The sequence below is a fragment of the Antrostomus carolinensis genome, unplaced genomic scaffold, assembly GCF_000700745.2.
Source record: "Antrostomus carolinensis isolate BGI_N321 unplaced genomic scaffold, ASM70074v2 scaffold15177, whole genome shotgun sequence".
NCBI lineage: Eukaryota > Metazoa > Chordata > Aves > Caprimulgiformes > Caprimulgidae > Antrostomus > Antrostomus carolinensis.
In genome coordinates, this window is record NW_010325453.1 from 27073 (window position 1) to 54670 (window position 27598).

Genomic DNA, 27598 nt, shown 5'->3' on the forward strand with positions numbered 1-27598 from the left:
AACCACAATTTGTGCTTATCTGCACCTCTGAACACGGCTGCTCAGAGACAGGTTTGCTACCCTGTTCCTGCAGATAAATGCAACACAGGGTACCACAAATGCTTTTAACTCTACCACCCGCCTTCTGTCTCCGAAGCTGTAGAAACCTCAGAGAAGCTGTAGGCGACTCTTCAGCAGCACATCTTTATGGATACAAGAACTGACTGACTGCACACTGAGTTCCGATCGGCACCTATCTACCCAGTATGTCTGATAAAATAAAAATCCACAAAGTTAAATACATTTTCCAAGAGTTTCTGGTTTTTGTATCATCAAAGACTTGTGCTCAGTGGTTTTACTGAAATGTGTTTATTCTATAGCAAGATAAAAGCATTTATTTTAGATAAGCAAAATACAAACAACTTAATTGCTGCTATCATAACTCATAAAAAAGTATAAAACAGCATAAAAACACAATAAGCAATGTAGCAATTAATAATTCATGTTACCAGTGTTTACATTAAAGCCTCATTTATGAAAACTTTACAACACATGATATGAAAACTTACAACTTTTAAAGAAAATATTTACAATGATTATTCAGTTGTGGAGTTTCATTTAAATATTCTACCGGTTTTACAGCGTATTAAAAACTCTTGCATTTTTCATCTTAGCTTTCTGTAATAACAGTTTTATTTAAGTGCATTTCCCTTTTAAAAATACAGTGTATTAAATCTGAAACTCATCACTTCGACACAGAATATAATATTCACATTTGTTCTGTAATTGGAATTAACGTAAGAGGGTAAATGTCAATATATATTTTCTTACAAACTATGGTAGGTTTATTTGGAGAAATGAAGTGAAAGGTTGGGTCAAACATTTAAGTTCAGTTACTTGCATTTGTTTTCTGAAGACATTTAAGAGAGAAAAAAAATAAGAGCTTTGGCAAAAATCTGTGATTTACTCTATTTTTCCATGACAAAAAATGCCATCAACTAACTCATGTCATACAAGTATGATTGTATGAAATCCAATCATCATTTTACAGGTAGTTACAACTGTGCTTTAAGGGCTTCATGAGTTCATACTGCCTCCAAGTGCATTATTCACTTTTAGAGAAAGAAGGGTTATATCATATAACTCTGAAAGGCCATTTTGCAGTCATAAGGTCCAGGTATTTATTAGGCCATTTGATTCACATATTGTAGGTAAAGCTTAAATAAATTAAAAAGGCATCACATGAAAAAGAGCACAGCCTTTTTTTAAAAAAACAAACCAAAACAAAATTATTTATAGTCAGCTAAAAGATGATACACAGCTACATTGTAGTTCTTTATTGCCTATCTAATAGACACTTTAGAGGATCATTTGATCTGTTATGCATCCCTGCATAACTACCATCAACAATTTACAGTTTTCAGCCAAATATGGTTTACCCCTACCCCCTCCATCAACACAAAGCCATGTTGCAAGATCATTTCTCTTCAGAAAATACTGACCTGCGATAATACTTGAGTCTGTGTCTGAGACTGTATTTGTGACTGGTGCTGCTGAGGTGCTGGCGGAGGGCTCCCGATGGCAGGGATGGGAGAAGTGATCTGAGAGGCTACTGGAGAATGCTGCTGAGGAGAAGGCTGTGACTGGTGCTGCATGTGCTGCATTTGCTGCTGCTGCATTTGCTGAAGCTGTATGTGCTGCAGCTGCTGTTGCATTTGCTGCTGATTAATTTGCTGCTGAAGATGCTGCTGCTGCTGCTGCAAATGTTGCTGCATGTGGTGCTGAAAATGCTGCTGCTGCATTTGCTGTTGTATTTGCTGATGCATTTGATGCTGATGTAGCTGTTGCTGTTGCATCTGCTGCATCTGTTGCTGCTGAAGCTGCTGTATCTGGTGCTGCTGGCTTTGCATTGAGGGACTTACTTGAGATGAAGATGGTGTTGCCACCATGTTTGTTCCCATCGAGCTTATCAACGGAGCTGCAATATTTGTTGGCATGTTTGGTGCAATGGTAACAGAAGCTACAGTCTGATTCATTGGCAGTCTCATGGTTAAAGGTTTTGGAGCAATTGCTCTGGGAAGGGACTGTTGAAGAGTCTGAGGAGATACTGATACTGTTGCGTGTTGAGAAAGAGAAGTATTCAGAATAAGGGAGGAAGACAAATTTGTGGATGCCAATGTTTGCTGAACAGAACGAATTGTCTGGGCCTCAGCAGATTCTGCAGCAGCCTGTGTTTGGAAAATAAATTCATTGTCTTTTTAACAGGAAAAAAAACCACATTGTCACTGTTTACATGGAAATAAAAGTCACAGCTACTCAGGGAGACTTTGTCATCTTTTGTTTTCTACCAGAAAAGATCAATCAGCAATCTGAAAAAGATCACCGATCACCTCTTCGTCTCTCTCTGTATACAGTACCTCCAGTTCTTACTTGGACAAAAAACTATCTTGTGCCCTCATTCAATACCAGAAAGTCACCAATGTCACCTACATTGAGTGGCTGAAAGAGCTAAAAAGGGCCTAACGCTTCTTTGGGAGACAAATCTGAGCTGAAGCATATCCCCTCGCACCAGTTATCGTGGCATAAGAGTAGCGTACAAACCATGAAACCTCAAACAACTTTTTAAATTTGCTTGTTGTAGGTCTTCACAACTAAGGCATCAAGACCAAGGTATCTACAACAGACAAAGGTCTGAGGGAACACTATCCAGACACTCTGGAAGTAGTACAGTTGCATCAGCAGGGTGCCCTGCTCAGGGAACCCTGCCAAATTCCAGGGTCACGAGGGTTTCTGGTGAGATATACCAGCAGGAAAACTATACTTCCAAGAGGACTACTACAATAAATAAGGTGTTTTGGTGCCTTTGAAGGGATAGTTTTATTAGATACATTTAAATATATTGTGCATGCTTAAAATAGATATATTTAAGCACCAAAGGTAGGATTGGTTTCTCATAATTTACACATTTGCACTGTACACAACATGTAGAATAGTTGCCTAGAATCCCTATATAAAGACAATTGAGAAGTCTCTTCCAGCACAATTAGCTGACATGTTTTAGACTTTTACCTTAGGATGTGTCAAATTGTGCTGCAGAAGTGTCTATTCCATCCCTACTCTCAGCAACCACCTTGGATGAAAAAGCTACATCAAGGATGTCTTAAGTTAGAGGAGACGAGATGAATTCTGAACTCAGAGTGTAACTTCCACTTGCAGTCCTCCCTCAAGCTACTCAGCAGCCCAGGTCCCATGGATTTTGGGAGAAAATATGATTTCTGATTTTTTTAAAAAGGGAACTTAGGACTGATAAAATAAATTCCCTCAAAGGAATTTAGAATTCCAGCTGCCATTGAAATTAGCATTGTGATACTAAAGGCTTTGAGAATATTATTCAAGTCCTAGAGACAACAGAAAAACACAGCTTCTCAACACAAGGAGAAGAAATCTTCTAGCTTTCAAGAATACATATGTATAATTTCTGCTGTTGTATTTCTAAGCATTAATTAAAATACACAGAAACTTCCTGGGCTAATGCTCTGCAGTGGTTCATTCAAATACATATTCTCAGGAGTTAGATAGCATCACTTTCTTCTGTTGCTTTCTTGTGATCAAAGATATTTTTGTAATTGACCTTTATGAAATATTATTACAGAAATAACCACCTTTCTTCATTTTTACCTGTATATTAAATGGCTATAAGCATATTTCCTTTTATGGTATTTAGATGCAACAGATCTACAACACAAGTAGTGCTGCTGGTTAAAAGGTAAGTTCTCAAAGAAGATAGCAGAGCTTTGTTTTCTCCCTGAGTTTTATTTTAACTCAGGATCTGCTAAAATACTCCATGTGGCTCACTGCCAGCTAGTCCATTTGTAAGTACTCTTCAAATTCAGAGCCACTACACATTTTTTCCCCCTCACCTGCAAGAAATACTTAAGCTCTGTCATACAATAACTGCTCTCCAGCTCCATGCAAAACAAGTCTGTCTTTTGAGAAGTAGAACTTGAGGAAAAACAAACCTTTGTGAATAGCTTGCGAATGTTGGTGTCAAAAGGTCAGTACATTTTTCATGACTGAAACTTACTTTTGTAATAATGTGCATTATTTTTCTTTCATAAACAAAGGAAGATGCACATTTACAAAGTTATTGTTTGGCAATCGTTACTGTGCCATTAGAGAGATGATTTTTCTTTTTGCAGACTAAGGCAGGCTCAAGCTGCAGCACCACTAGAGCTGTTTTACAGGAGTCTACTTTTTACTTTGTGCTCCATATTTAAACACCATTGCCAAAAGCTAACTTGCATTACACTGAAGGCATTATTAGGCTTACCTTAGAAACAAGGCTTGCTCTATAGGCAGCAAGTGCCTTTAGGTATTCTTTTTTGGCAGCTTCAGTTTTTCTTTTATATACCTATTAAAAGAGACCACAATTTCACCAACTTCAATTATTACGACGTTTTTGCCAGAATGCTCTCAAAATCACTTGCAAAGAAACAAAAACCACAGACCAAAACCTTAGAACACTCTACTGTTATAAGTGTTTTTTCTTCCCTGAAAGTTCTTAATATTCTTGCACGTGGTCACAGACTTTCAGGTCTACTCACTGGACTTCCACCACAATTTATATTGACTTATCATTAACAAAAAAAGCTTCTAGAGCAGCCAACTGTTTGACACAACTCCCTGTGCACACTTTACTGCCCCAGGAAATCATATTTTAATGACGTTAACAGAAGCATTAGAACACTGAGTATTTCAGATGCTAAAATGTATCTGAAGTAGTATAAAACAGCAAAAAATGCCTAGGCAATATTTTTAAACAAATATTTGAAGTGCATATTAAAAAATATTTATACCTTTAGAAAAGGTGGTTCATAGAGCTTGGACAATTCACTTTCCCAAAGCCAGTATTAAATAATCTCATTGAGTTAAACAAGAACACTTAGGCAAAAAGTGAATTAATCTGTATTTTTAATCACCAGTAAATTTAAAGTTCATCTTTTAATCATGTTCACCATCACCTGTTAGATCAGACTAAAAGTTTCCAAATGTATTTCACAAACAAGAATAATTCATATCTTGCCAGAAGGTGTCCAGTGCAGGAATCTACTCTTCCACTGCAGCTTCCATTAACTGTTACTGGGAGCTGCACAGAGTATCAACAGGCAAACAGCCCTAAAGGATATTTTTTTTCCTTCAATCCATGTGCATAGAAAGAATAACAACCCTCAAGGAAGAACAAAACTCATCATTCTGTACCAACTTTGAGCTGGAGATAACATTTCACACATGACATTGTAATGAGGCACAGAGGATTGGCTTCAAAGGTTGGAAATCAACACGCTTTGTAACAAATTCATAAGGCAGATCAAAGGAAAATGGTAAATGTGCTGTGCCTTCCCCCTTTCTAACTTCTGATTAATAGGAAACAAGAGCTTTGAAATAGGAATCATCAAAAGATGGTCTTAACAGAACTCTAGGACAATATCACCTGAGCTTTTTACAAACTGTCCTTTAAAATTTAAAGAGAAATACAGTCATTTAATACTACCTACTGGCTCTTGTAACAAAATGCTTTTAAGATGCCAGGTCCTCAGCAAGTTCAAAGACTGATGTAGCTCTACAGAGTAAGAGGTCTACATCAGCAAGTAGCGTGGTCCAGTCAGAGCAGAGGCAGGAGGATTTTTTACATGGATTACTATTTTACTTCTTGTGAGACAACCCTGCATCAGTTTTTTACCTGTTTTTGTTCTTCTCCTAAACTGTCCCACATAGATGCCACTATTTTTGAAACCTCTCCAAATGTAGCATTCGGGTTCTGCCCTTTAATTGCAGCCTGTGTATCCCTGAAGAAAAGGGCATATGCTGACACTGGCTTCTGTGGCTCATTGGGATCTTTCTTTTTCTTCTTCTTTGGAGTCTTGGGCTTCTTGCCAGAATCTGGGGCAGCTCTTTTTTCTCCTGTAGTCTAAGGAACAGTAATAACATGACCAGTCAATATATGCATTAAATAAATCAGATTAATTCAGAAAAAATATTGGCAGTGTGGATTAATATTGGATAAAGCTACTACGCAGGCAACGTTTTGGAGAGGCCTGTTGTGCAAGCCTTCCTCCTACAAAACAGTACTTAGTCTCACCTTAATCTCATCAGATCTACTGGAACTAAATGCATAAATAGTTACTACTCATTGTAAGCATAGCTCGGAGAGTCAATCCTATGAGTTTGACCTGAGCAATGCTAATTTCTATTTAAAAAATATATATATTTAATCTATAGTATATTTTGAAGAGGCAATCTACGTTTTTCCCTCAAGATGTAATTTCAGCCGGAGAGACTCAAAAGACAAGAGCTCGGAAGCATTTCCTAATTCCCAGACTTGGGATGTCACCTTAGACATGGGTCAGGGGTTAAAAAGCCCACACCCTTCAGACAAAAAGCCAGAGCAACTCTGCAGTTTCTCTTTGCCTGCAGCGAAGGCCACCGTGTCCATCACCTGCAGGGCTGGGTGCCCGTGTGGCAGTGCCAGAGGCTCTGCGTTACTGCCCGGCAGCGGGTGCCCTGCGCCTGCGGGTCCCTCCTGCCGCTGCCACGGGAACCCCAGGAGCAGCGCACCCAGGGTCACAGGTAACTCTGGTCCCCACATGTTCCTCGTGTCCTGTGCCCCATCTTGCTGAACTGTGCACAGATTATTGCAGCGAGGGGATACGGTGCCTCTGAATACACCACTATGAGAGTCATTTTACTTTGGTACTTTGAGGATCCTCTACAATGATCTTTACGTATGCCAAATTTCCACTAACTTAATGAGCAAATCTTTCATGGAACAGTCTAAATTAGGCACTTTAAATATATTGCTATAATAACACTTGTGCTTTATTTTGTTGATAAAATTTTCCTTTTATAACAGATTTATTTAAAGCAAAATGTAAATTAACTAAACTTTCAGTCAGAAGAAAGCTTATTTTATTTCTATCTAAATGCAACTATGTTTTATATTTATTCCAGAGAATACCTAAATGACAAAACTGTCCAAAGCTGACAAGAGATTCACCATATCTATAAAATCTGAAATAAATTATGAATGTATTCAATCAAATATATAGAGATATAAAAATATAGGTATAGCCTTACATTTATTATTACGCAGGTATTATGGAAACTACTCAAAGCAGCTAAACAGCAAATTAATCATATTCCACTATACTGTAACGTTTGTATATTTTATTTGACCACACTGCAGCTGAGCTGACACTGCCACATTCATGACAATACAGCATACAGACATGTAAAGCTTGCTCTCTACAGTGCACGGAATGACTTACTCTGTTTGCGTCATCTGCATCTTCTTCATTTATAGAGCTGGATGGGGAAGGAGTGGCTGATTTACTTGCAGGAGGGGAGGGAGAAGTGTGTGGCAAATTAGTGCCTCCTAAATTTAGCCCCAGCTGCGCACTTAGCTGAGACTGGTTAATGGTGGTTAGCTGAGAAGGAGGCATAATTCCCGAATGAGCAGCATCAGTCATATGGACAATAGATCTCATAATCAGAGAGTGATCCTGGCGATACTGGGAAACTTGTGTGTGACTCTGATCCTAAAAGAGATTGAAACATTACGTAGTCATTAGCAGTGATCATATAGCATTATCAGATTATGTTATTTTCACAGGTTTACTGAATTGACACTGTCGACTTACAGTTTGTTTTGTTTCTTTTCAAGGAATTAAATGCATTTTTTAATATCTTAAATGCAGCAACAGATCCAACGCGTGCCACGGACTTCACTTCTCACCCACTTGTGAGTGGAGGGTTTTTTTGTGGAATAAAAATTGCATTTCCCCATTTTTAAACATTTCATCTCTTGATACAGTGTGAAATACCCACATAAACAGCAGGGAAATGGGCTGACTGATGATACAGGGAAAACATTGCAACTGAGAAGACACAAGCTGCTGTCAAATGCAGAAAGTAAACAAAACCAGGGCAGGGTTGGGTGTGTGTGTTTATATATATATATATATATATATAAAAGCATTTTCGTTTACTGACATTCAGTCATTCTTAGCTGTTACTAATGACAGCAGTAAGTATAAAACAATCCTGTCTGAGTGGGATTTTAAAGTTGTTTTAAACAAAGAACACTGCCCTGCCAGGCCTCGAGTGCAGACACTGCAGCATGCTGGGGAACTGTTTGAGTAATCCTAATCACTCCTAAAAATCCTTATTCGCAAGTACCACACAAAACTATAAATTTTTATCTTTAATCCAACATTCAAACACATGTGGAAGGAGCAAGCTATGTACCAATCACCGACTTTTTCTTCTACTTCATGTCTCAGAAACTCAAGTGCTTGCATGGGTTTGTTGCTACTGTTTCTTGAGGGCACAAACTAGGTCTTCTACATCTGCACAACACTTAGCACATTTGTAAATAAAAAGTGAGATGCTGAAGGTAAAGACAACTGGAATCTGCCTATGAACAACTCAGTTTTGCTATTTTTAACCACACATGGATCAATACACAAAGAAAGAACATTTAAACAGAAGATTTTTATAACAGTTAATAAGTAAAGAAAATAAATAGCTCACAAATTGATACAGCAACCTGATTAATCTATAGTCATTGTTCAAACAGACAGAAACACGAGAAATAAATTAGATTTTGAAAACTCTTTCATTATTAATAACCTACATCACAATTAGTAGCAGGTGCAATGATCCTTAATGAAATGACACAGAACAAAACAGCAATGCTGGAGTCCAGTGTACAGTCCACTGGACTTCCACAACAGAGTCTGACTTTCCCCGTGTTCTCTTACTAAGTGTGGATAAGTCCAGATCAGTTTTCAAAGAGTCTGTGTCAGCATAGAGGGAAGTTTAGCCCAAGTCACTTTCCTCTACCGTTTTACAACTCTTTCCTCAACAGAGGCAGTGATTCTGTGCTCCTGAAAATCTTTTCTTCGATGGAACAAGTGCAGCCATACAAAGAAGCCATACATGTGTTAGAGAAGATGCACACCCTGCCTCATCCATCTTAGGTACAAGTGCTGCAGCACACTGCTTCCCTATAGCAATAAATCATATTAATTCTGAATTTGGCATTCATGTGTCTTTCTGCTGAAGCCTGTACAGAAAAAAGAAATCCTTCTTAGCATAAAAGCACATGTAATGTTGCACCTGGATTCAGAACAGATGAAGTTAACAAGCTCATGATCCAGATCCTATACACTAGGTCTCACCCTCCTTTTCCCCATGCTTTCCAAGCCATTGCCAGCTTGGCTCATCATCCATACCGCACCACGCTGCTTCTCCTACTTCAATTCTTTTAATACTTTCAGTAAAGGAGAGTAGTTCCTTAGAGATGAATGCATGTGCCAAAAGCGGAGCACTTGATACAGAAAGATCAAAGCATCAGACTTACTGGCTGAAATACTCATTTGCTTCAGGGCACCTTTCTGTGAAAATTTACTACCGTTAAGTATAGGGTCATTTTGATTGTGACTTGTATTGGCAGTGGCATCTGGAAGTCATTCAAAGTCTTTTGTAAAAGGGTATCACTTTCTGCATATTACTCCATTCATTTTAGTTTACAGCCATTACTTTCTTGCACAAAGAAAAACTCTGCTGGTAAAGTAATGGTGGAGATCATCAGAAAGACCTTCTCTCCTAGAAATTAACTTACTTCATTATTTTGCAGGCAGTACTTTCTTGGAGGTGTTTTACACCAAAAAAGCTAGCTTTTGTTCTCTCTTTCTTGTTACACAATATAGGTCTTTCTGGCCTTTACACTGAGGCAACAAAATGCGATGACATGGGTTACAAACAATTTACTCCCAAGTCTTGTCATTTCAGTTGCATCTATGATTTTATTGAGACTAAATTCTCTTGACTTGCACTGACCCAGAATCTAATTTTATACACAAGCCCATGAATTCTTAACTGTCCCTTCTTCTGACACTATTTGATGCTTGTGTGGGTTTTTTTACACCCACTTATTTAATTCTAGTTTTTCTTTTCTGTATCTTTTCCTAGTTTTAATTTTTTTTTTTATTTTTTTTTTTTTTTAAATCTTAAAAACTTCAGTAAAAGCGAGAAGTAGAAAGGACAATATTTGCAACTGGCTATCTAGCACCAAACAGGTAAGACATATTATATGAAAGAAAATATTTTGTATAATTTCCAGTCTCTTATTATTTACATTGTATGTACATATGATAACAACAAATAATATATTTTCTGCACTTTGAATTAAAGTTATATGGCTTATCAATATTTAAAAAATAAAATCACAAAGAAAGGAATGGGAATTTCATTTTTTACTTCATTGCACAGTGTTGTGGGCCTCAACAACCTATGGTACCTAGAGAAGAGCTTTCAGACAGGGAAGCATAAACCATTTTTTATGTTTGTACAGTGGGTTGACAAGTAGCAAGAAAGTAGGAGAGCTAGTCAATAGCAACATTAAAGTCTACAGCATTTGTATATAGCTCCTAAGCAAACACAATCTTCTACGGAGGAATCTTTAATCAAGAAAGCAAAATTTCCATCATATCTTAACTCATATTTTTTCCCTTATACTACAAAGACCAATACTGAACCAAAAGGATCAGCAACATTTCATTATGCACGGAATGTTTCTCAAAGCATTGTTTAACAACGAAAATCATCTTGTATCAGGAGCACACATGGAAATACAAGTGCACTGAAACATCCACATGTCATCCTAATTACATTACTACATGCAAACAGAAAAGTGAAAAGGCTCAGGTATTCAAAATAATCTACTGAGAATACTGTGAAAATTTTAGAGAATATCACAAGCTCTTTTACATAAACTTACCCAGAAATAGAAGTGATACACAAGTATTAATACGCATTCAGGATTTTTGTAGCATTATGCAAAAATGACAGATTAGTTCTGACAAAAATTCATGAACGTCTCAAGCAGACAGAATCTAGTTTTGATTGAGACTGATCTGCTTTAGAGTCTTGGATTGAAGCTAGGCAAAACTTGGTGACTTTAACATAAGTCAGACAAAACTCAACCACTGGTTTACTCAGCATGACAATCAAACAAGGACATAATGTGTGAAATGGAAAACCAAAGAGAAACAACTCGTGGGATTCCTCTGCAGACTGAAATGACTTTGTCTCAGATCTCTGTGTTGTTATCCTACAGGAGTGCTACAAAAACCCTAAAGTATAGAGACATTTACTGAGGGGAGTGCCAGCCACTGCTCTGGTCTCTTCAATTATACACATGGATAAAAAAAGCAAAATATGGTCCAAAATTTTTTTCCCTTCTCAAAACAATTCTATGGTGACTGTTTCTTGGCACCTTGGCTTTCTGTCACCACTCTCTTGTGCAGCTCCAATAGCACACATTATAAAGACATTCAACATTTGATGCACAGAAGGTCTCATCAGAGGAACCATAAGGATATCCATCCATCAAACTATCCTACTCTCAACTATTATAATCTATTTAGACAGTTGTGCCAAAGAAGTCATATTCAGTCATACTGCCAAAGGACACGTGTCTTACGGCATATGCCAAATCTATAAGTCATTTTACTTTGATTTGTAAAAGTACAAGTTCTCAAAAAACTTTAAAATACCAATTCCTCAACAGCCACAGGAAAGCAAGCAACAGAGTACTGAGACTTAAAAAAAAAAGAATGTGTGAACTCCCACACTTTAATTGATACTGTATCATCAAAGGTGTTTTTCAACAATTACTGTACCTGAGCAGCCAAAGCAAAACATACCACTGAACACTAAGGGAAAAATTAAGGTAATAAAAGGTAGTTCATTCTTCTTTGATGAACTCATTAAGCATCCAGTACATAATACAGCTAGTAATACAGATACTATTTATTTCGACAGATAAATGCATCCAGCCATTACATTGAGAGATGCCCTGATTTCTGCTTACCCTGCATTTTGAGAATCATTTACATACAGTACTTTTACCCTGGATTCCTATTCTGACAGAATTTTAATCTCTAGGAACATTCAATATGATATTTAAAAATAACTAGGAAATTACTTCTTAGAACATTTTGAGTAGCATTCAAGTCTTGGTTAAAATCAACATCTACAGCCTTCAATCATTTAAACAGGCAACACCTCCAGCAAGACTCTTTCTAGCCACGTCAGGACTGAGCCCATGGAAGTGCCTGCAGGAAGATGCAGGGCTGGGATCTGACCCTACACTGCCTGAGCTAGTTTTTTAAGAAAAGTGAGAAATCTGCCAACAAAAATAACTATGCAAAACCCAACATTTATGGTTAGGCTCACTGTGCCCTGGTTTCAGAAGTTGACTCAAACATTATATATTCTATTGCCTTAGGAATTTGTCACTGTCAATGTAACATAAGCTGATGTAATATTTTAAAAGATATATTCATGTTGAAGCAAATGCACTGCAATGTAAAGAGTGAAATCCTCAGTTGTCCCTGTGTGTAAATTACTCCCTTTACTTTTGGGCAAGTCAGCATATCTATAGAAGAAATCCTCAATACTCTTTTTTTTCCCCACAAGTAAAGTACAGATAAAAAAAATCCATTAATCTAAATTTTTACAAGATTGGAATTCACTGCCAATCAAAACAAACCCAAAAGGATGCTTTTCTCTGTCAGAGATTAAATCCTTACTTAATAGAATACAAAACAGTTGCACTTGATACTGCCACCATTGAAGCTGTCTTTCCTCTCCCTTCCTCAGATGCTGCCATCAGGAACAGACCTGTCAAACCACAGTTACCAGAAGATCCACTACAAGCATCAGCTTTCCTCTGGCAATTAGAAAAATGTTTTTCGTCATCTCTCTGTAGAAAAGTAAACATTACCCAGTTTAATTCCCAGATAAAGGCTACAACAAACAGCACATGTTGGTTCAGAAAAAAAAATGGTGTCTGCAGGTGGATCTAAAAGATGGTTGGTGACAAGAGGCTTAAACACATTCTGCTGCCTGAAGAACATGAAGAACACGCAATTTCTTAGTCTGTGTGCTCCCCCATCCTCAATACATCAGAAATAATCTGTTTTTGATTCACACAGGCAGAGCCAGGGAAGGCACATGAAGAGAAAAACAAACAAAACAAAACCAACAAACATAAGGGCCCACCGATTTATTCCTCAAAACTATGCAACTATCTCTGTTCTGGCAGTCTCAGATGTCTCTGGAAATTAATCTCCTGCTATACGATAGGATTTTCTTACATGACTGTAACCTCCAAGTTAGTTTAACATGTTTTATTGGAATCTTTCTGATTTACTGGCCCTTGCTTTTCTTTGGGGTCTGATCTGCAACCACATTCACAGTGGCCCCTTGCATGTCTGGTGTTGCTCATACTCCAGCACAGATCCTCCTTCAGAGCATCCAGCCTGACTTCTTAGAGGGGGTGGGAAGGGTGCTGTGACACCACCAAATCACAAATTAAACCCACTTATTCTATGGAAGGACATTTAGGGATTAGGCAGGAGGAGTACACCTCCACCAGGCACTGCAGCACCACCTCAGAGATGAAATTCCAAGCAGGAAGCTGCCAAGGGACAGGGCCAACCAGCCCGGGCACCTGCCAGACTGACGGTGGGTCCCAGGACTGGGTACCTCTGCAACACTGCTCTGTGGCCTCTGCAGGTCCTGCTCACGGCCAGCCTGCTCAGCCACCTCTAACAAAATGCTGCACTACATGCTGAAGACAGACTAACAGCTCACAGCTAAGCCAAAACCACACAACTGCCAAACTAAGAGAGAGAGACTTTTCTCTGAAACGCTTATAATTCTTACCCAAGATTTCCCACCACCCTCGCAAGGGGCTTTTGCTGTTTGGGAATTTTTTTCTTACCCATTTACTTTCCTGTAAAACCACATCTGAGAAGTGACCCAGTGGGTTCCTCATGCAGTCCCCAAAGCGGGCTGACAGGATAATGGGCCTTGGTTGGGCATTGCGTGCTTCTGCTCTGGAAAGGCTTCTGCTCTTGCAGAGGGATGGCACCATAGGCTTGCTACAGCCCTCCACCCACCCACAGTGGCTGCTACTGACACTTAAGCATCACCTAATTCACAACTTCTTTAACATTTAATTTGTGCACCATTTTATAGAGGCATTTAAAAACAGATTCTCCGCTCTCTTCTCCCCAAACATCTACCATACTTTAAAGCATATTGAATCACACTCCTTTTGGACAAGGTACCCAACAGCACGATCACAATACATGTGTGACTCAGATCACAGATCTGGGCTCTGATCTGATGAGTCTGTTGGCACGAGGAGCTTCTCTCCAAATTAGCAGTACAAGCTTAGGTCTGCTGTATGCAAACAGCAAAGGCACAGTGCAAACAAACCCTGGATAGTTAAAATCAAGTCCCAGAATGTCAGATAAATGCTGTTAGCAGTTTTGTTACAACCTCTGCAAGTTCAGGTGCTCCAGCTACCAAATCAAAGGCAGACTTCAAAGGTCCTTATTATGCAGTAAGCATCGTGGAGAGAGAAGGAAGTCTGCAAGGAAGCATGACAACTAACAACCATTATCAAAGGTAAGAAAAATTGTGCAAGCAATGGCGGGGGGAGGACAGACTTGGGGCTTACATGGCATTTGTTTGTTTAAAAATTGTTACAAGTGTTGGTAACTATGGTTTGGTTTGGTTTTTTTGGGGGGGGAGGGGGGGGTATTTTTCTTTAGATGTTTTTAGGAGGTGGGTTTTTTTGTTTGGGTTTTGTTTATTTGTTGCTGCTTTTTAAAGCAAACCAGAAAAGTAGGTCTCATTATCTTTTGCACTACCAGAGCCAGGTATTTTTTCTTCAGCTACCTGGCAACATAGAATAATTTACAATTCTACAGAGACATAGCATTTCTTTACAGCTTGAGAACTTGAAGTGGAAGCTGAGTATTGGGTAAGCTGTCCAAGGGGAAACGCAGGTGGTAACAGCAAAGAATAGCAGGAATTTCAAAAGAAGTTTTCAAATGACGCAAGAACAAGGGTGGCTGGACCCAGCAAAGCCTTTGGCTAGGTACAACACATCCAGACCAGCTGCAGCATCTGCCTCATTTGGCTGGCTTAAGAAAGCAGCCCCTGATTTTAGAGTTTAAATTCAGGAGGCAGAATAGTTTAAATCCATGGCCCAGGCTTAATGCACAGCTGGTGTTCACGGTCATATATGTCTGCGTTCCTTCTGAGCTCAGTTCTTAGGAATATCACAGATTCAGCTTCTGCTCCAATTCCTGACAGCTTTCCCAGTGGGGTGTATCATTTTCCACATATTCATATGGCACCTCACAGTATTCTCTGGAGCTGATGGTCTTGATTTAGGCATTATTAGTACAAAATAGTCAAGTCTTTTTTCCCATACTGTTGTACCAATGTTCCTGTGTTTCAATTCTTTCATCCAGAACTCCCACATCTATCTCAACAGGTAAAAACCTACTTGCATCATTTTAAATTTGGATTTTAATTTATTTTTTTTAGCACCAGCAGTACCTGCTATTCAGATAGGTGACTTTAGCAACTGCTGCCACTTTGTTTCCTATGGACAGGCCCTCTATGTGGTTACTATGAGTTGCTTATTTTGAAAAGAACTCAAAACATGTTTTCTACTCCGACCACAACAGCTCATTAACAGATGTCCTAACATGTCTGTACTGACAAGAAAGGAGGGAAGAGCATGTCTCCCAGAAAAGTGACTATATTATCCACACCAAGTATTACAATGTCACTGAGGACATGAAAATCTACACACTGCTATTTAGTACATCATCAAGCAAGCACTGTCTTCTTATCGTGTTAAAGTCACAGCATGGAGCTTCTGTGCAGAAGCAACTGCTGTCTGTTGCCTCCAGGGTTTTCCGCCCCTTTTCCACCTTTCCCCCAGGTGCTCTGACCTGTGCACACACACGTTCTGAAAGACAGCTAGCAAATGCACAACGACGTCATTAGATGGAAAAGAAAATATTTAACTATACACCCATCAAAAAAAAGAACTCTGTAAAGGCTTGAAAGTTCATCAGCAAAGTACACAGCTCAGATCTGTAGGCAGAAACCAGACTGCCACAGCGCTGAGATGACAGCGGGCACCAGAGCTGCAAAATCCCAACTGAGTCCTAAAGGTCTAATTCCACCAAACGTCCGCCACCATTTGAGAGGTGCTGTATGCAGCCAAATGTCGCTGGTTGGAGCCACCACAGCATCACTTAATTTGGGATTACTTAGCTTTGAGATTAATTTTTGTTAATTAAAAACAGTGGTGATAACAGGGGAGGGACTTTTGACAAGGGCAGGTAGTGATAGAACAAGTGGTAATGGCTTTAAACTGGAAGAGTGGGCATTAAGATGAGATCTGAGGAAGAAATTCTTTGGTGTGAGGGTGGTGAGACACTGACCCAGGTTGCCCAGAGAAGCTGTGGCTGCTCCTCCCTGGAAGTGTTGAAGGCCCGGTTGGATGAGGCTTTGAGCAACCTGGTCTAGGGGAAGGTGTCCCTGCTGCTGGCAGGGGGGTTGGGACTGGATGAGCTTTAAGGTCCCTTCCAACCCAAACCATTCTATGATTCCATGGATAGCTGCCATTTCTGCTGGGCAAGAAAGTCTGGTCTACCAACCAGACTAACACTGTTGATCTAAACCTTTAGTTTAGGAATCCACCGAGGTAATCAAAGAAAAAGTAGAAATAAGAAAACTCTGAAGATAATATCTCTTTCTAGTAAGAATAGTTGCCACTCCTATAAATGTATAATTAAAAGCTTCCAGAATTAGCTGTATGTTTTATATTAAAGATGACAATATACATGTTCATAACAATAACAAGGGCTTGTTTTAATAGACCGTTCCAGGCGTTAAACACATTAATGACCCATGAAATAACTGTTTCATCTGCAAAACATTAAACAATGTTGTTAAAACATTGTATTAATTGAAAACCTACTCCATTCTCTCTAGATAGGAGATTACAGACTGGCTATTAAAAGAGAGATTTACAAGTAAGTTTCTTCGTAGAGGAAAATTAAACATATAAATTAGAGGCACACAATCATGTGAGTAGTGAAATAACTGTGTTTTGCCCATTTTAAAGCAAGTTTTTTAGCTTTTATCCTTGCAATCTTCTGTTAATCTATTCATTGAAAGTTAATTAGTCATTTGGGAATTTAATTACTAAAAAAAAATAGACCTTGAGGTAAAAGGTACCACTGTTTCGAAACATTAATAATATTTGTTGCATGCAGCCTTTAATAAGCTCAAATTTGCAACTCAGGTCTTTAAAGCCACATAATTGAGCTGTTTATTTTAAAAGTCTCTTATTGAAATAAAAGCAATAGTCACTGTCATGTCTTTGATTTGAGCACAGTGCCACTCCCAAGTAGTAATGTAATTAAAGACATGCATATTCCACTATGAATTAGCCTTATCTGTGTAGAATCCTGAAGGCATTGACAGCATTGCACCGATTATAAAATATAAACCATCTCAAATCTTCATCAAATAGGGAATACATTTTCTTTAGCAGCATAAATAATATAGGGAGCAATATATGTAAAATTATCAGTCTGTTTTTGTAACATCTGTACTTTTTTGAATAAAATAAAAAATCAGACTGAAAAGAGACAATTATTTTACTGTCTGTTTCTTAGATATCAGAAAAAGAATTTTGAAATTCATCAAAGCTAACCTTCTGTTATGTACAACAGGCTAAGCTGAAAAGAATGTTAACAAGTTCAATTTTCATTCAATCAGCACTACTGCTCTCTGAAATGTTTCATTGCAGGAAAGAAATAAAAATAATCTATATGGTAATTATGAGGATGAATCCCCCAGTAACTTTCAGCTACATGAAAGGTCAGTTCTATTCAAGATATTTTATCAGTCCCCTGCACATACTCCTGTCCTGTCATTTTAAATCTGAACAGCATTTTATTTTCCCATTTACAGCTACCTGCAGAATTAAGTACTTAAGCCAAATAAGAAAAAAAAAAAAGAAAAAAAAAAAAAGAAATGTTGAATGCTGGCAAAGGCTATAATAGCATGGAGATAAATCGTTCAGCTGCTCTCTCTCAAGCCTCTGGGGCTGCAGATTTTTCTTCTCCTGGTGCACTGTGGGTATTCAAAACTTGTTCAACATGATTTCATTTCATTTCAGGCACTGCCTGAGAAAACTAAATTACAGAATCAATCATACAGAAGGTCAGAGTGAGACTTCATTACAAGTATTGCATGCTTGCATGAATATCTTTCATTTATGACTGACCCAATATGTCACAATAGCTGTCTAGTAAAAATAATCCACTTTCTGAAATTGATGTACTACTGATGTCAATGCTACTCAGCAGGCTGGGCATATTATAGAGAGGTGTTAAAAAAAAGGAACCCTCAGGAGCACAAGTTGTAGTTTTATAGAATTGCCACAGTTTGCAGATTAAAATAATGTTTCTATGGTCAGCTCAACAGAAAATAGAGCATTAATATAAAATACTGGGGGTTGCTTTTTAATGAGGACATTGCTGTTGATTTCCACTTATTTATATTCAAGTATTTATAGGGATAATATTTGCATCATGTAAATCCATGCGTTCTTTGAAGTCAAATGTACATCAGCACTCCATTTTTCAGTGACTCATTTCTGAGCATCAGGATTTTATTTGCATATTATTAAAATATGAAAATTAATCAAACTGCCTCCATTTTATCTTCTCTTTTTGTTGCTGTTGTCTGTTTTTAAATGTAGAAAAGTGCTGTTAAATAAGATAAATGCGTTGTGTTTGTTGCCAACAATAATGAAGTTAATCAACATTGTGACAAATTGTCACTCTTCCGACAGTATAAACGGCGTGTCTGGATCCAGGAAAAACCGCTACCTTGTTCTTATTAGTATGAACAATTGTTAACTCATCAATACAATCTTTTAATAATTGCTAGGCCACATTTATTCTGAGAATAAATACCTTTCTTGCATTGTGAATGTTTTTTTCAATATAATAACATACAAAGGACATGTTAAAACCAGAATTCTTTCTTCTTTTTTTTTTTTCTTTTTGGTCTTCCTGTGGGAAATATGTGAGATACTTGCAGAAGTATTACAAGGTAGCGAGCCAACTCCATACCCTAAGGGAGACATAGGAGAACCTTGACATAACCTATTTTTAACCATGCCTCTGGCGATTCTGCATTCAAGTTTATAGGTGAACATGTCAGGTAGTACATAGAAAAAAGCCAAAGACACACAGTATTAATCATCATTCTGTCCAACCCCATTTTACTTTTTCAACATTTGTGATTTAAAATCTCATGACATTTCTTCAAGGTGAAATTCTTCTACTGGACTTTTCAACAGAGTAGGACTACATTTATCCAAATTAAATTCTGCTTACAGTAAAGCTCCCTAATGCTTCACAAGATAACCAATAAACTCAGTGCAGTTCATATTAAAATAATTTAAGTTTGTATTCAGCTGAAGAAGCTTTAGTGATTAGCAATACACTATTAATACAGCTTTTAAATAAGACTATCCTTGTATCGCTGGATAAGAACATTGTTCTGTAAGTGTATACGAACATAATAATTATTTTATAAGCCCATCTTTAGTTCTTTCAGATATAGTAAATTCAATTGACCATGAAATGAAATTTCATAGTCAAAATGCCTCCTTTACATTTTTTTTATTGCTGCAATAAAGTTTTTATAGCTCCAAGGCAGGGTAATTCATGAAATGTCTAATTTAAAGATGAATTCTAATATTATTAATAAATATTTACCAGTTTAATAAAGTGCACATTTTTCACATAAAATATGATATAATGTTTTCATTTTCTATTTTTGAAATACAGATTAACTGCTGGAAAATTTGAGTACTAAAGAGAGCTATGTGAGTTCAGGGGAAACCTATGCAAGAACCCTCTGTTAATGTTTTTAAACTTCCTGAAGCTACCCAGCATTTATGAGCAGAAGAGGAAAAGACTACTGACTATAATACAATGGCAGGGGCCACTCCAGCTCACAGAATAAAACACATCAAGCAGTTGTGGGGGAAGCGTTTGACGCACGAACCTCCCTGTGTGGCTCCTCCATACCAAATCACATAATTCCTCATCAATTCTCTGCAGCAAAACCACCTACAAGTTCCCAACACACAGCTTTGAAGTGGCAGATACCCTAGAAAATACCACTGGACTGTTGGGATAAGAAGGCATGAGCTTCTCTAGATCTTCTCTTTGACATATACAGGAACAAATTGTTACTGCTGAAGTCAAGGTAAACTATGCCATTATCGTCTGCATTGCACAGTCTAGAAAAAAAGGAAAAGATGTAAAGCCTCTTATCCAGTGGAAGAAGAGATATCTAAGCAGGAGGCCTCTTCTGGGTGGAACTGTTAAGGTGACGGCATTTACTCAAGGAAGAATCACATTCAGTGAAAGAATGCAAAATTAAAAGGCAAAACTGGGCCAGGTTATAAACCACTTGATAACACTGAGGGGATACTCATACATGTAACACAAGAGTGATCCAGCCCATGATATTTATTACATATTGGTGAGCAAGTTTCATTGGATTCAGTGGGCACACACCCCTCCATTACTTTTCAGATATAACATTCCTGACTCTCCGGTGTTATTAATCTGAGCTTTCTTTAGTACCTACCCAACATGTCCAGTGCATACAAAATCCCATGCAAAATGGGACCTGAAAAGAAGTATCAGATCCTTCAAGGCCTGTTTTAGGCAGTCCCTGCTTTGTATCTATGGAATTACTGAATTCTGTGCCTCCTCAGTAGTGAGCAGTTTGTGTTTAATTCTGTATTAGTGCTAGCTACTCTTCATGACCTCAAAGGAAATATTAAAATTTGCAATTAAGCCAGCAGCCTGCAGAATTCCAGAGAAATATTTGCTGCATGTTGATTTGTAAATCTTTAATTAATTTTTGCTTGCCAGAATAATAAAAAGGAAAAAAAGATTTACAGGTAATCGTAATACGACAACACGATGACCTTTATTAGTCTAGCAGTAAATCTGCATTTTCACTACACCAAGTTTAGGAAAAGGTCCTACATAAAACAGCTAATTAGAAAAAATATAGTTGATGTAAAATATCTGCTCAAGCTAAACATTCACTCTGTCTTCAATATGCAATACAGAAACTAATTCTAATTGTAACCATTGAGTTTATAATGCTCAGTATGATAAACTGACTCACAGCTGTGTCTCATCACTGGCAGTATGAACGTTACTGCATAAAGCCTAGAGAAATTCAAGCAGGGAGATCCCCCAAAGCTGAAAGGGTAAACAACATGAAAGCAGACCTGCCCCATACACCCTCCCACTGAGATCACAGCCATTCAGTGCTCTATAGATTCTGGAGAAGACGCCATACAGTCTTGCTTTTGATAGTTCTAATTAATAAGAATGATCACTGGAATTAGCCCAAAAGTCCCTGTCACTCAGCCCTTCCCCACACCCAGACTGTCCCTCTCCATTCTGGAGGGCTCAGAAACAAGCTCAGGAAGAGGAGAACAGCCCCAACCTGCCACAGCCTCTATGGTCAACAGCAGCACTGGACAGAACAGTCTTTTTATTGCCTTGTATTTCTGAGTACAGCCAAAGTAATACATCGCTATCATTTTAATTATGGGTTTGTGGTTTTGGGTTGGTTTTTTTTTTTTTTTTTTCAATCAATTTCCATTTATAAAGATTTAGCCCACGCAATATACAGAATATAGGGAAATATATGGGGTTTTACTGCTGGCATACAGTGTCTGGCTCCCAAGCTACTCTCAATACTGCACTTTCAAAATAGCCTGATGGCTGTGTCCCATCCCGCTCAGCAGGGTTAGCGGGAGGTTTTGTTTTTCTGATCTCTGCATGGTAGCAATGACAATTACTTCGAGAGGTTCTATTAAACTACAATTTATTAAAAGGTGTTGTAAAAAATGTAGCGGTGTTACAAAAGATAAATGATTTGGCAATGAAAACACAACAATACAAATGACTTGGTAAAGGAAACTTACACACTACTGACACTTACTGACAAAACTAAAACTTACAGCAACTTAGCAAACACTAGCAATGTCAACCACTTACAGCAAACTAAACAATAACTACCAGAACTCACAATCATTTGGCAATACCTAAAACTTATAGTGGTGTTAAGAACTAGTGATCACTTAACAATGCTAAAATCTTATAACAATGTTACCTTTATGTGCCAGGAATGTAGTTAAACTGGGAAAGAAAAAGGAAAATTGAAAGAGGAAAAGAGAAAGCAGAGAGACAGAAAAGTTTCCAGAAAATCACCACTCCTTGGTTCCAGCAAAGTTTGGTCCAGTCATTCTGGGATCCTTGGGTGATGGGCACCCACCCTTCCATTATTAATTCACCCTTTATAGACAAAAGTTCTCAGGTCTCCATCTAACTTTTTTCAATTAGCATATGAAGTGGCAGGTGACGTAATTTTGCATTAGAAGCAGTGGGGGCTGTCTCCCTTACTCGCATTTGAAGTGGTGTGGGGTGGTAACCATCTTTTTGCACATGCAGCAGTCACGTGGCTACTCTGTGGGCCCTTCGGACTTCCTTATCAGCAAGGGCTATGGGTCCTTCAACATATTCCACAGCTCCTCTTACTGGCAAGGGTGCTTCACCAGACAACTGCAGCCTTTTACACCTGGAAGGTGTGAGCTGATTTCTTCTATCAGCAAGGCTGCTCATCCTTTGAGACAATTAGTCTTTTTACAATGGAATGTTTGAGACAAACCATTTGTTCTTCTCGTCCCTTACAGGCTGTCAGATGTGGATCCTGTACTTGAAATACAGACAAGCAATTCCTTCTAAATGCTGTAGTTCACCCTGGCCAACACAATGGTCTTTTAACTCTTGATGCCATTGCCAACTGTGTAACACATTTTTGAACTTTAGCAGCACTTGGGATGCACATGATGGCAATGCATATAGGCTTCCAAGTCCATTCCAAAAATTAAAACTCTGTGTTTATAAAGCCTGACTGCTTCTTCGCAAGAGATCTGTTCACAAACACTACAGCATTGCACTGTACATTAACCACCGTGTTTATCTTCCTGAATCCACCAATATGAAACCCTTTACCATTTGCCAACTGCCTTAGGGAACTGAATAATAGCATCTCATTGTTTGGCGTGTTACACTGACAACACGTGTCATCATTCATACAGAATACGCCTGCGTACAATCCAGAACACTGGCAAATGCTTGGTCAGGCTACAATACCAAGAAATCATACAGATCTTCGGAGAGGTTAATTAAAACCAACAGATGACACAAATCCACATTACTATGCTTTGGCAGACAAAATTAGGCAACAGAAACACACAAAGAACTGGACCTACCATATGCAATCCATTGCTGTGGATGATGCCATCTTGCTCCACGAGATTTCGGGATATTGTAATAGAGGGAAGATCCAAGCTCTGGGGGGGAAACTGAGGTGTAAATTCATTTCCTTGTGCAGGCAGCTGGTCACCAAGGCCCTGAAAGGGCAGCAGTATATCTGCCATCCCCAGTGCAGGGTCTGACTCGGGTGGGGGGGTAATGGGTGGGATTTCGAACTCCTCGTCCCCAAGGCTTGGCGTATGGAACGTCTGCTAGAAAAGGACAGGACAAGGCAAATCACATTAGGACACACTGCTCTCAGACCCAGTCACAGCTCTGGGCCTGCAGTTCAAATCTTGTTTTGTTCTCAAATGCAAACTCTATAGGCAACAAAATTTTGAAGTTCCGTATACTAAAGGGGTTTGTGGATCATTCTGATTAAAGATTTAAGACTCATTATCATATGGCTTTAATGGAGTATCAGTATTAACAGTTTTTTAATGCGTACTTAATTAGCAACATCTGTCTTTGTTGTTAGTCTGAATATCAGCTACATCAGATTTGGCTGTATAACAAATTGCCACTTTATTGATATGTTAGTAAAATAGCACAAACAGCTTACATTACTCTCATGCTTCATAAAATACTGACAATTTTGTAGCACACACACACAACATTAATTCAGCACTGACCATTTCACATCTTGTGTTTCCTTTTTACTCACTACTAAACATGAAATATTATAATTCTGGTCTTTATTTCTTTTCTTTTCCATCCCAAAAGTACAATGCACCCTTTTAAACAAGGGTTGTAATTTGGAGGAGAGACACGTTTAAAGAGTGAGGGCGATTACAGCAGCTTCCAGTGCTTTCTGAAGCAAGCCAGCTTTGTTTGAACAGTAGGTTTGTTACAAACTAAACACCTGTTAGGATGCCTTGAGCAAAACATTTACTGCCAGTTATCTTCAGGGTTTGTGCGTGTTTGTACGTGTGCATGTGTCTGTCAAAGATAATCTTTATTCAAGTAGAGTCTGTATCTGGCTTCAACACTGCTGACTTTTATTTGGGAAACAAATGAGCTATGCTTATTCAGATTTCTTGTGAGTTAAATGAACTTTCATATATTATTTCAGGTCCACTGCTACTTAATAATAGAAATTCAGTGCTTGAAATTAGGCCATTTTAAATGTACCCAAATCAGGAGTGTCTTGATCAAATTGGGCAGTTGGCAATCCTAAAATAGGCACTCTTGTCTTGTTCTGGACATGCAAGGCTGCTCTGGGATTTGTTTGTTTGCATTAGTCCAGGATTTGGATTGGCGGGGGCGGGGGGAAGAATTGTTTTTATGTATTATTTACATTGTTTGAAAGAGTGACTTAATGCCAGTTAATTTTAAAATGGTATGTTCAGTGAAAGATCTCATTAACTGCTGCAAATTGTCATCCTTCAAACTGTTAATGATGATATAAATTAATAACCGCTTGAGAGAAGATGGAAACTGAAACACAAGAAAAACCTTCGCTTGCATATAGAACCTGTCAGCTGTCATTACTGGTCTCACACCAGAAATGATGAGGTCCCAGACTGCTGCAGTACCGTCAGTCTGCTGAGACTCTGCCCATCTCGCTCGATCTGCAAGACTGTAACTTAATTCTGGATGTGAAAGCTGGGCCCGGATTAGGGAGACGTTTGACTTCCCTGCTGCTCTATTACAAAAGGTGTGAATTTTTCTTCCTGTGGACCTTTTAGTCCACAAACACAAAGGATGGATTGGCCAGGAGAAGTGGTTGGCTAATGAACATAACCCTATAGCTGCATTTGCAGTTATTTTGGCACTAATGTGGTCTAGTAACAGATGCAACTGTAATTTGTGACTCATTTGCTACCCCATTACTGCTTAATGAAATCTAACATATCACATTAACAATACGGATAAACACTCATTCTTGATATGTGGCATTTGGCTGTTTTCATTACCACTGTAATTAACACTTGAAATATTATTTCAATAAATATTTAAGGTGCTTTAAAATGGGTCGTAGTAATCATGACATAGAGACAGAAAACATAAAGCAAATGTGTGGCTTCTAAGGCTGAATGTGTTCTAGGATTACGCTCTTAAGGCACTATTTACAGGAACAAAATGGGCTTCTAGCTCAGCAGTGCTCAGGCCCAAAATCATAGTGAGAAAGCTAAATCCATGTTAATGTAAAACACTATAATTAAATACATTGTAACGCAGTAATTGCAAAGTTAGGTTCATGCTTTAATGTGAATGCTAACACTTAATCATATTTTTATTCCTTGTTCAAGCAAAAGGGTTCAGTAAAATCAGTATTATTATAGTATATTTGAACCTCTCTTTACTCGACATATTTATGAAATAGTAATTTAAGAACTGGATCTTTTTTCCCCATCTAAAAGAATAACTCTAGGACAGCTGTATAAATATATAACACAGCTAGATAATAATACAATATTCTACTTAGAAAAGTAGCATTCATCTTAATGCTTATAGCTTACTACAAATGGGAGAGTAAATTGATGAATACCCTAACATTTTTTAAATGTGAATTTAATTCTCACAATGTAATTTATCCAAATATGTATATATATTTTTAAAAAAAAAAACATATAATGGACCTAAGATTGAGGATAAAATAGATGTAATCTAAGAAGAAAGCAAGCCCCTTAATGAAGCAGTCTTAAATCCAAATCACTGGGCTATTCAGTCTGTAAGAAGAGCCTGAATAGTATGCAATTTGGGATTGCAGAAAGGTGCTGTTACGACCAAAAGATGGTATAACATTTGTGGGATTTATCTTACCAATCACATTTCTTCAAGTTATTAACTTTTCCAATATTTATATCTTACACATTTAAAAAAAAAACAAAAAAACAACTGTGTGCATGGTTAAATGCCATCTGTACTGAAATGTTCAAAACATTTGTTCCTTTTGATAAAAATGCAAATCTGGGGAACTGTTGTATCAACATATAACAGCCAATGTCTGACACGGTGAATTATCACAGCTGGAATTAAATTGTCTCTGAACAGCTGCTGGCAGCAGAGCTTTCATCAATGTTTGATTCAAATGTAGGAAAGAAATTCTACAGAAAGAAACATCATGTTGTCATTACAGATGGGGTTTGTGTTCATTATCACAAATAACACCGGAGCTAGTGCCAAACAATATTCCCTTATCTAAGCAGTCTTGCTGAGTAAAAAGAGATGGTGACCATTGTACAAATGATTCATAAAATATTACTTTTAATTCTAACTTTCATATTAATTGTTACACCTTTCCGCTTATTTTCTCTGAGACTGTTTGTTTTTTTTTTTTTTTTAAAGTGCACAGGAATACCTGCTACTGAATCTCCACTTACAACATATAAAATCAAGGCTGCCTAGTTTTCTAACCTTCTCTCATGTTGGGAAGTTTATGGCATGCACCCTATATAAATACTTAGTTCTTGTTCTCCATGTTGCTATGCACATTACTAGACAGTGCGTCTTGCACTTGTCATCCTTCCCTTTGGAAAAAGAGCTGTTGGTTTTCAGCGATGAGCAAAGGGTGTTTCTGACTGGAGCTGGGGTTAGAAATACCATGTTGATAGTCTATTAACTGGCTGTGAGGTGGCACCACTGTAACAAACCCATGGAGACAGTAGCTGCCACACCTTTCTCCTGTTTCCATTCTCAAAGGCAGTGATTCAACACATCACCTCCACAACCCAGCCAGCCTCCACCAGCCTGGCCCCTGGGTTTGTTCTGGATCTTGGTCAGAAGTTTCCTTCATGCAGCACATACACTTCAGGCAACAAAGTTGGTTTTGGTTTTCTAACTTATATGAGTATTAAGAACCCAAATTAAAATGTTTGTATCTATAACAGAAATTAACACGTTAGCCAGTAATGACTATTACTAAGCTTGCTTTCAAAGTGTACACCTACTGTGCTTTTTATTTGTTTCCTTCTGTCTCTAATTTTTTTTCATACATAAAGCAGATTTGTTTCTATTGACATGCTATGTAAGTAACAGCCTTATGGACAGCTAAATTGACTAGTAATGGAGAGCTGTCAGGTTATTTTCTTTCTCATTAAAGTCTTTATTTTGTGCTCCATAAAACACACAGAGATTCAGCACTTCACTCTTCCACCATTCAAAGTCTGTTAAATTATCAAAGCAAACAGCAGAATATGAGCATAGATAAAAAAAGAAAAAACATCTACCTCATTTGCAGCAAGAAATGCATTATTTGCCTCTGCCATGTTCATGTAGTTGTTATTGTTTCC

The 27598-nt window shown here is 38.0% G+C and overlaps 1 protein-coding gene across 2 annotated transcripts; it reads right to left on the reverse strand.

Annotated features, from left to right (window-relative positions):
* Window positions 1-342: 342 nt before the first annotated feature.
* Window positions 343-27598, reverse strand: TOX3 (TOX high mobility group box family member 3). 2 transcript variants are annotated; one of them, XM_029085775.1, is made up of 6 exons: window positions 27536-27598; window positions 23321-23572; window positions 7305-7574; window positions 5720-5947; window positions 4310-4390; window positions 343-2207 (listed from the first exon to the last, which is right to left on the reverse strand). In XM_029085775.1, the coding sequence occupies exons 1-6, from the start codon at window positions 27578-27580 to the stop codon at window positions 1467-1469; spliced, it is 1617 nt and encodes a 538-aa protein (XP_028941608.1). In that variant the 5' UTR covers window positions 27581-27598; the 3' UTR covers window positions 343-1466. The 2 variants fall into 2 exon arrangements, with proteins under 2 accessions (XP_028941608.1, XP_028941610.1); XM_029085777.1 differs by having other exon boundaries at window positions 23321-23575.

Bases quoted from the DNA above. Each gene is read 5' to 3' on its own strand.
- TOX3 (XM_029085777.1), bottom strand. From the start codon at position 27,580: ATGAACATGGCAGAGGCAAATAATGCATTTCTTGCTGCAAATGAG. The intron at 7,575-23,320 runs GTAGGTCCAGTT...AATCTCTTTTAG, and splicing joins ACAGCAATGGATTGCATATG to GATCAGAGTCACACACAAGT. The intron at 4,391-5,719 runs GTAAAAAACTGA...CTCTTTTAATAG, and splicing joins TAGGAGAAGAACAAAAACAG to GTATATAAAAGAAAAACTGA.